General features: G+C 48.5%; 1 protein-coding gene across 1 annotated transcript in view; it reads left to right on the top strand.

Moving 5' to 3' along the window:
* The first annotated feature begins 545 nt into the window (after positions 1 to 545).
* The window catches only part of LOC142312201 (uncharacterized), a 28,455-nt gene continuing 19,666 nt past the window's right edge, over positions 546 to 9,334 (top strand). The window contains exons 1-5 of the mRNA XM_075351105.1: positions 546 to 690; positions 773 to 1,233; positions 1,315 to 1,438; positions 1,522 to 1,619; positions 1,817 to 1,907. Of these exons, the coding sequence (XP_075207220.1) occupies positions 1,036 to 1,233; positions 1,315 to 1,438; positions 1,522 to 1,619; positions 1,817 to 1,907 (511 nt within the window). The 5' untranslated portion in view covers positions 546 to 690; positions 773 to 1,035. The remainder of the gene's footprint in view (positions 691 to 772; positions 1,234 to 1,314; positions 1,439 to 1,521; positions 1,620 to 1,816; positions 1,908 to 9,334) is intronic.

Genomic DNA, 9,334 nt, shown 5'->3' with positions numbered 1-9,334 from the left:
TCATCTTTAGATACTTAAAACTTTGTTCTGGTGATGTACTGATGGTGGTTCTGGTGATGTATTCATGTAATTACCCCTTTAGATTTTTTTTGTGGCCCTTGGGATTGATTCAGTATGCCAATATGGCCCTTGGACGAAAGAATGTTGTACACCCATTATGTACATGTTTACTCTTATTATCTACAGTAATTGTATTATTACATTGGATCTTTATGATTTTCCATCTTGACCCCATTCAGATCCCTACAATATCTCAGTCAAGATCTTCTATATAAGACAATTTTCCTGGTTGATCTGTCAATGATGGATAAGGACAAGGACAAAATTGTGGAGAGGATATTACACCTCACCCTAGAGATCCTCTTCCGGCTTACTGGAGAGGTGAGAGATACTGATGACGTCACATTACATCATTCTTATCTATGGGAATAACAGATGGACAGAACTGGAGAGGTGAGGACTCAGGAAATGTCTGTAGTGAAATTTATTACTGTGTCTCTCCATAACCAGGATTACACAGTAGTGAAGAAGACCTCTAGTGAGCGCTGTCAGGCCCCTGTGTCTGAGGGATGGGGAAGACCCCTGAACCCAATCACGGGGCCTCCACCTCACCCCCTGATACATGAGGACATCAATGACCAGAAGATCCTAGAACTCACCTACAAGATGATTGAGCTGCTGACTGGAGAGGTGACACTACTGGGAATGCTGGGACATTATACAGTAACGCTATGAAGGGTTTGGGTGATGACTGTATCATTGTATGTGTCAGGTTCCTATAAGGTGTCAGGACGTCACCGTCTATTTCTCCATGGAGGAGTGGGAGTATTTAGAAGGACACAATTCTCTGTACAAGGACAGGGACAAGATGGTGGAGAGGATATTCCACCTCAACCTAGAGATCCTTTTCTGGCTTACTGGAGAGGTGAGAGATTCTGATGACATCACATTACATCATTCTTATCTATGGGAATAACAGATGGACAGAACCAGAGAAGCAAGACCTCTTAATAAATTTCACTACAGACATTTCCAATGTCTCTCCATAACCAGGATTACACTGTAATGAAGAAGACCTCTAGTGAGCGCTGTCAGGACCCTGTGTCTGAGGGATGGGGAAGACCCCTCAGCCCAATCACGGGGTCTCCACCTCACCCCCCAATACATGAGGACATCAATGACCAGAAGATCCTAGAACTCACCTACAAGATGATTGAGCTGCTGACTGGAGAGGTGACACTGCTGGGAATGCTGGGACATTATACAGTAACGCTATGAAGGGATCGGGGATGACGGTATCATTGTATGTGTCAGGTTCCTATAAGGTGTCAGGATGTCGCCGTCTATTTCTCCATGGAGGAGTGGGAGTATTTAGAAGGACACAAAGATCTGTACAATGACGTTATAATGGAGGTTCCCCAGCCCCTCACATCACCAGGTAATAGATAGGACTAAATACACACGGCCTATAATTATCTGTATGTAAGGTATGACTTCAGTCTCTGTATGTGTCTCCTCCAGTTCTATCCAGTGAGAGGACAACACCAGAGAGATGTCCCCGTCCTCTTCTCCCACAGGACTGTAAACAAGAAGATCCCAATGTTCCTCAGGATCATCAGGTAGATGGAGAGAAGGTGTCATGAAATCTCCCTATGATGTGTAGACGGCTGTGAAGGTCTTGTGCTCAGTCTTGTTTTATCCTCCAGTATTATATGTTTTATACTTGTGTAATGAGAACGGTGGAGATGGCAGGATTAGAGCTGATCATAGATGGGACTTCTCCATCTGTCTGTGACTTTTACAATATTTATTTCAGGCTGAAGATCTGACCCATATTAATACTACAAAGACATATGTGAGGGGTGATGAGTGGTGCAAAGAGGAGATTCCTACATATGGCTACCCAGGTGAGTAGTGACCACTAAATGCAGAGAATAAACAAATTAATTTTACATTAACCCCTTCACGACCGGCCGATTTTTCGCTTTCCGTTTTTTTTTTTCGCCATTCTTTTTCTGAGAGACGTAACTATTTTATTTTTCAGTCAATATGGTCATGTGAGGGCTCATTTTTTGCGGAACAAGCTGTACTTTTAAATGAAACCATCAGTTTTACCATATAGTGTACTAGAAAACGGCAAAAAAATTCCAAATGCTGAAAAATTGCAAAAAAAGTGCGATAGCACTATGGTTTTTGAGATATTTTATTCACTGTGTTCACTATAAAACTGATGTGTGGGTGTGATGCCTCAGGTCAGTGCGAGTTCGTATATATCGAATAGACCTGGCTCACTGAGTGGTAGGGTGCTCTGGAGAAAACAAGCAACCAAATACAAAAAAGATCTCCGGCACTCCAATACAAGAAGGATAATGAACACAGTCTGGGTATCTTTGATGCTTTTTTTATTGTGAAAAGGAAAAGTCTGTCTCAACGTTTCGGTCTCGATGGGACCTTTATCGAGAGTTCTATCAGACTAAGAAATTAGAGTAAGGGTACGAATTGCACCACCTTAGAACTGTGTGGGTCACCACCCGAAATGGTAAGTAAATCAGTAAATGCACTGTGACCAATATGTTGAAATGTCAGTGTCAGCCAGTAGGGGTCGCCAAATGAAACGTGCAGTGGCGTCATACATCGACGGGACACCCCAGTCCAAACAACTGTCCAAAGAGGGCAAAAAGGGGCAAAAGCCACTATATGTCACCTAATTAATCCAACAGGAGAGCCCTGTCATGTGAAGATGAAGGGAGTGCACCGATGATATAGGTATCAATGGCCTTGCCAGGATATACTGAGATGTGGCAGGGACTGGCCTGTTAGACAGAGATGGTCTCTTGTGCTTGCTCTGGGCTAATGTATCTCCAGGGGGCGGGCATACATTTACTTAAAGGGGGGTTAACTGGCGTAAGGATCAGCCCTTTGTTGCAGGGATTTCCCAAAGTGATTCACTTAGGGTGAACTGGTCAGAGGACCCATGGGGAGTAGAGGGAAACCTGCGTCCGGTAAAGACAAGCCAGGGAATTTACTGATTTACTTACCGTTTCGGGTGGTGACCCACACAGTTCTAAGGTGGTGCAATTCGTACCCTTACTCTAATTTCTTAGTCTGATAGAACTCTCGATAAAGGTCCCATCGAGACCGAAACGTTGAGACAGACTTTTCCTTTTCACAATAAAAAAAGCATCAAAGATACCCAGACTGTGTTCATTATCCTTCTTGTATTGGAGTGCCGGAGATCTTTTTTGTATTTAAGTGCGAGTTCGTAGACACCAAACATGTATAGGTTTACTTTTATATAAGGGGTTAAAAAAATCGGAAGTTTGTCCGAAAAAAGTGGCGCACGTTTTACGCCATATTCCGTGACCCATAGCGTTCTCATTTTTCGGGATCTATGGCTCAGTAACTGCTTATTTTTTGCGTCTTGAGCTGACGTTTTTAACGGTACCATTTTTGCGCAGATGCTACGTTTTGATCGCCTCTTATTGCATTTTGCGCAACAGTTGTGGCGACAAAAAAACATCGTTTTGGCGTTTGGAATTTTTTTGCCGCTACGCCGTATATTGATCAGATTAATTGATTTTATATTTTGATAGATCGGGCGTTTCTGAACGCGGCGATACCAAATGTGTGTATATTTTTTATTTTTTTTAACCCTTTAATTTTCAATGGGGCGAATGGGGGGTGATTTGAACTTTTAGGTTTTTTTTGTTTTTTTTTAAATTTTTTTAAACTTTTTTTAACTTTTTTTTTTTTTATTTTACTAGTTCCCCTAGGGGGCTATTGCGATCAGCATTCCGATCGCTCTGCACTATCTGCTGATTACAGCTACAAGGCTGTAAACAGCAGATACGCTGTCTTTCTCTTTTGCTGTGCGGCTGGCACAGCGAAAGTGAAACCAAGTCAGGTGTAGTACAGGAGTCATCACATGACCCTGTGCTACCATGACAACTATCGGGAGTCACGTGATCGCGTCACGTGACTTCCGGTATCGGGCGGTAAGTAAAACATTACCGCAATCGCGCTTATAATGGCGCTGTCACGTATTGACAGCGCCATATAAGGGGTTAATCGGCACGAGCAGATAACGATTCTGCTCGTGCCTAGCAGGCACACATCTCAGCTGTGAAAATCAGCTGAGATGTGTGCCGATCGCAGCATGCTGCTGACAGGAGACCGCGGGCAGTAACATTATGTCATTTAGGACGTAATTTTACTGCCCGCGGTCGTTAAGGGGTTAACTGTATACACTTTTTTTGACTATTTCTTTCCACTTCAAACAAAATACTCATTAAAAATGGATGTAATTATGATACTATTATAGCTCCTAATTAGTGATGAGCGAGCACTACCATGCTCGCGGGCTCAGTACTCATAATGAGCAGTTAGATGCTTGGATCGGCACTATTCGAGTACCCGAGTATAATGTAAGTCAATGTGGAACTCGTGCATTTTTCCGAGAGATCTTCCTTAAAAATGCATGAGTCCCCTATTGACTTCCATTATACTCAGGTACTCGAGTCTCTCTCATCTGAACATCCAATAGCTCGTTACGAGTGCCGAGCCCCTGAGCATGGTAGTGCTCCCTCATCACTACTCATAATACATTTTGTGCATTTACAATGTGGACATTCTATATTCCTGTGTGAATGAGGCTGATTATTTCTTAATCATCTGCTGTCCACATTGTAAAACGTAACAAGCATTAACTCCTATTAGACTGTTATGACGTTGGTGTACTGACAGAATACACAGCATGGAGATATAATAATTTAGTAAGTTATGAAAGGCATTACACCATTAATCAATCTGTAAAGGGTTCAAGTTCTATGTATAGACTAATTGAAATTAAAATAAAAATTTAAATTAAATTTACTAATATAAAACTCACAGAAAAATGTTCTGCCAATAGTATAATGGCTGCTACAGCTGTAGATAAATACCAGGAAGAGAGTATTTCTTTATCGTTCCTTTGGGAGACCCAGACCTTGGGTGTTTAGCTTCTGCCTCCGGAAGACACACAAAGTACTACACTTAAAAGTGTAGCTCCTCCCTCTGAGCTTATACACCCCCTGGTGAGCCAGTCACAGCCAGTTTATCGCTTTGTGTTCAGGAGGCATACATCCACACATGCATTCTCATGATTTTTTCTTTTTTTGGAAGAGATTGAAGAAGTGCGGGTCCACGTCTGGACCCCCGGCATGTCCCTTCTCACCCCACTGTGTTGGCGGTGTTGTAAGGTTGATTTCCAAGGCTGGAGCCTTACATGCCGTGCTCCTTCACTATCCCTCCTGGGCTCTATCTTGAAGTGGGAGCCAGCGCGATCTCCATGCCTGGCAGGAGACCGGTCTCCATCCACAGCCCCTTGAGGATTCTGCTGGACCGGAGCACTCATCCCCAAGGACCTGGCCCTGCGTCTCAGCAGCTAAGTACCTGAGACGTTTATATGTTGGGGGTCCCTGTGCTTTATTGTATGGGGAGAGTGTGCTGAATGTATTTATTTTGGCATTTCCGGCGGGTTCTCTAGCTTTCGCCCGAGAACCGTGCCGATGGTGCCTGCGCGTCGGCCTCGCCGCTTAAATTTGGGCCCCAGCTTTGCCGGAGGCCTACTTTCTGTTAACTACCCCCGCATGTCACTCATGCAGAGGGACAGGCACGGCTCCTCCCGGCGGCCGACCTGCACAGGGGAGGGACACTCCCCACTGCTGGGGCGTGTCTCCTCCCCTGCAGGTCTCTATGGCCCTCCAGATCCCGCTCTCCTACAGGAACGCCCCCAAGTCCCGCCCCCTCTCTTCGCTCCGGCGGCCATTTTCTTAGGCAGAGTTCACTCTGCGCTGGGCCTTTCTGCACTCTGCATCCCTGCTGAGGTGCTGTGCATTGGGGGTCCGGGCTTCGGGATCTGGAGGGCACACAATACCGCTTCCAGCGGTCTGGTAAGCCACAGCCGGTCTCTGGTTGTGGACCTCTGTATATTCTCCCTGGGGTTCATTCTCTTGCAGAGCCCCCACTCCAGCAGCATGTCTCACACGAGGAGCAAGGCTCCAAAGCTTTATACTGTATGCGCTGCATGTAAGCTCCTGCTGCCTGAGCCGAGCACCTATCCACATTGTGATGTCTGCTCTAACTTGGCGGTGCCACAGCCTGGAGTTTCACCCTCAGTGGTCTCTCCGGCTGCCTCTGCACCTGTGGCTGAACCCCCGGCCTGGGTAGAGTCCTTCTCTAGGTCTATATCCCAGTCATTTGCTGAGTCCATGGGACTTTTGTCCAGGACTTTGATGAATATGCATCAGCCCCCCTCACAGGGTGCCTCTAATGCTCTTGCTAAGGGTCCTTTAGGATCCCTATCCTCTGACCTCTGTCCATCGGAGCTCACAGAGGATTCATCATCAGGGCACAGACCCCGTCCTCCTAAGAGAAGGCGCAGGGTTTCCTCTCCCTCCTCATCCCGCGGCTCTGATTCAAGAGCTGACTCGCAAGATGAGGAGGATGCCCTTACGGGGGCTCGGAGGCTAACTCCATGTACCCCATTGATCTTTCCGAGGGTGACTCAGATCTTAGTGACTTGATTGCTTCCATTAATTCTGTACTGGATCTCAATCCGCCAGTATCAGAGGAGCAACCCTCTCTGGCAGAAAAGCATCAGTTTACCTCGCTTAAGAGAGTAAAGAGTGTGTTCTTTAACCACTCCAGTTTTCAGACCGCTGTGACCAAACCCAGGGCCTGTCCTGACAAACGCTTCCCAAAGCGTGGTTCTGATGACCGTTTTCCCTTTCCACCTGAGGTGGTCAAGGAGTGGTCTCACTCCCCAAAAGTAGACCCCCCGGTGTCTAGGCTCTCAGCCCGGACCGTTGTGTCGGTGGCTGACGGCACCTCACTTAAGGATTCCACTGACCGTCAGATTGACTTTCTGGCCAAATCTGTGTATGAAGCGGCGGGGGCCGCGTTTTCCCCGACTTTTGCAGCAGTGTGGGCTCTCAAAGCCATCTCTGCTTCTCTAGAGGAGATGCATTCCCTCACCAAGGAATCTATGCCTGAGATGGTTGCCTTAACTTCTCAAGCTTCAGCCTTTTCATCTTATGCCATGTCTGCCATGCTAGAGGCTTCTCACCGCACTGCGGTGGCTTCGGCTAATTCCCTCATTATCCGCAGGATCTTGTGGCTTCGAGAGTGGAAGGCAGATGCTTCTTCAAAGAAGTACCTTGCTGGGCTCCCTTTTGCTGGTTCCCGGCTGTTCGGTGAACAGCTGGATGTAATTATTAAAGAAGCTACTGGCGTGAAGAGTACTTCCATGCCACAAACCAAGACCAGGAAACCCGCCCAGGGTAGGAATCAGTCGAGGTTTCGATCCTTTCGTTCCTCCAACTGGTCGTCCTCTAAGCCCTTCGCCTCGTCCGCTAAGTCAGCTAAGGACCAGAAATCCAACTGGCGCCCAAAAGCGCGTCCACAGAAGACCGCAGGAGGTTCTGCCACTAAGGCAGCCTCCTCGTGACTCTCTGCCCGCTCCAGCAACGTCCTTAGTCGGTGGCAGGCTCTCCCACTTTGGCGACGCTTGGTTTCAACAAGTCTCCGATCAGTGGGTGAGAGATATCATATCTCACGGCTACAGGATAGAATTCTCTTCCAGCCCGCCAAACAGATTTTTTTCTGTCAACTCCCCCCTGCTCCAAGGCCGCCGCCTTCTCACAGGCCGTGGCATCCTTGCAGGCAAACAGAGTAATTGTACCAGTTCCCGCTCGGGAACGGTTCAGAGGTTTTTACTCAAACCTCTTCCTAGTTCCCAAAAAGGACGGTACCTTCCGGCCCATCCTGGATCTCAAGCTTCACAACAAGCATGTTCGGGTGCGGCATTTTCGCATGGAGTCTCTGCGATCAGTCATTGCCTCAATGACCCAAGGGGATTTCCTGGCATCCATCGACATCAGAGATGCCTATCTACATGTGCCAATTGCAGTTTCACACCAGCGTTGGTTACGTTTTGCAATAGGAAAGGATCATTTCCAATTCGTGGCTCTCCCCTTTGGGTTAGCCACGGCCCCTCGGGTATTCACCAAGGTCATGGCAGCAGTGATTGCGGTTCTGCACCTCCAGGGGTTGGCAGTGCTCCCTTACCTGGACGACCTTCTAGTCAAGGCTCCATCCAGCGCAGATTGTCAGCGGAGTGTCTCGCTCACTCTCGCCACTCTAGCCCAATTCGGGTGGCTTCTCAATCTTCCCAAATCCACTCTGACTCCGACCCAGAGTCTCACGTACCTAGGGATGCAGTTCGAGACTTTGCCGGCACTTGTGAAGTTGCCCTTAATCAAACAGCAGTCACTCCAGCTAGCGGTGCGCTCTCTGCTGAGGCCACGCCGTTATACCCTCAGGCGTCTGATGCAGGTTCTGGGTCAAATGGTGGCGTCCATGGAGGCTGTTCCCTTTGCCCAGTTCCATCTGCGCCCCCTGCAGCTGGACATTCTCCGCTGTTGGGACAAGCGGCCTTCCTCCTTACACAGGTTAGTGGCTCTGTCGCCACGGACCAGGAGCTCTCTTCAGTGGTGGCTTCGGCCCCTCTCCCTGTCCCAAGGGCGCTCCTTCCTGGCCCCGTCCTGGGTGATTCTCACCATGGATGCCAGTCTATCCGGCTGGGGAGCGGTACATCTCCACCACAGAGCGCAGGGCACTTGGACTCCGTCCGAGTCAGCCCTTTCAATCAATGTGCTGGAAACCAGAGCCGTGCTTCTAGCTCTCCTAGCATTTCACCACCTGTTGGCGGGCAGGCACATTTGAGTCCAGTCAGACAACGCGACAGCGGTTGCCTACGTCAATCACCAAGGCGGGACACGCAGCCGCCTGGCAATGATGGAGGTACAACGCATTCTTCAATGGGCGGAGGACTCCAAGTCCACCATATCCGCAGTCCACATCCCAGGCGTGGAAAACTGGGAGGCAGATTATCTCAGCCGTCAAAGCGTGGACGGTGGCGAGTCGTCCCTGCACCCGGCAGTATTTCAGTCAATCTGCCGCAAATGGGGCACTCCGGACGTGGACCTAATGGCATCCCGTCACAACAACAAAGTTCCTGTTTACGTGGCTCGCTCCCACGATCCTCAGGCCTTCGCCGCGGACGCTCTGGTTCAGGACTGGTCCCAGTTTCGTCTGTCCTACGTGTTTCCCCCTCTAGCTCTCTTGCCCAGAGTCCTGCGCAAGATCAGAATGGAGGGCCGTCGAGTCATCCTCATTGCACCGGACTGGCCCAGGCGAGCTTGGTATCCAGACCTGCATCTCCCGGACCGTCCAGACCTACCCTCGCAAGGTCCATTTTTCCGGCCGAATTCTGCGGCCCTCAAATTGACGGCGT

This window comes from Anomaloglossus baeobatrachus, chromosome 5 (assembly GCF_048569485.1).
Source record: "Anomaloglossus baeobatrachus isolate aAnoBae1 chromosome 5, aAnoBae1.hap1, whole genome shotgun sequence".
Taxonomy (NCBI): domain Eukaryota; kingdom Metazoa; phylum Chordata; class Amphibia; order Anura; family Aromobatidae; genus Anomaloglossus; species Anomaloglossus baeobatrachus.
This window is presented reverse-complemented; position numbering and strand designations above follow the sequence as displayed.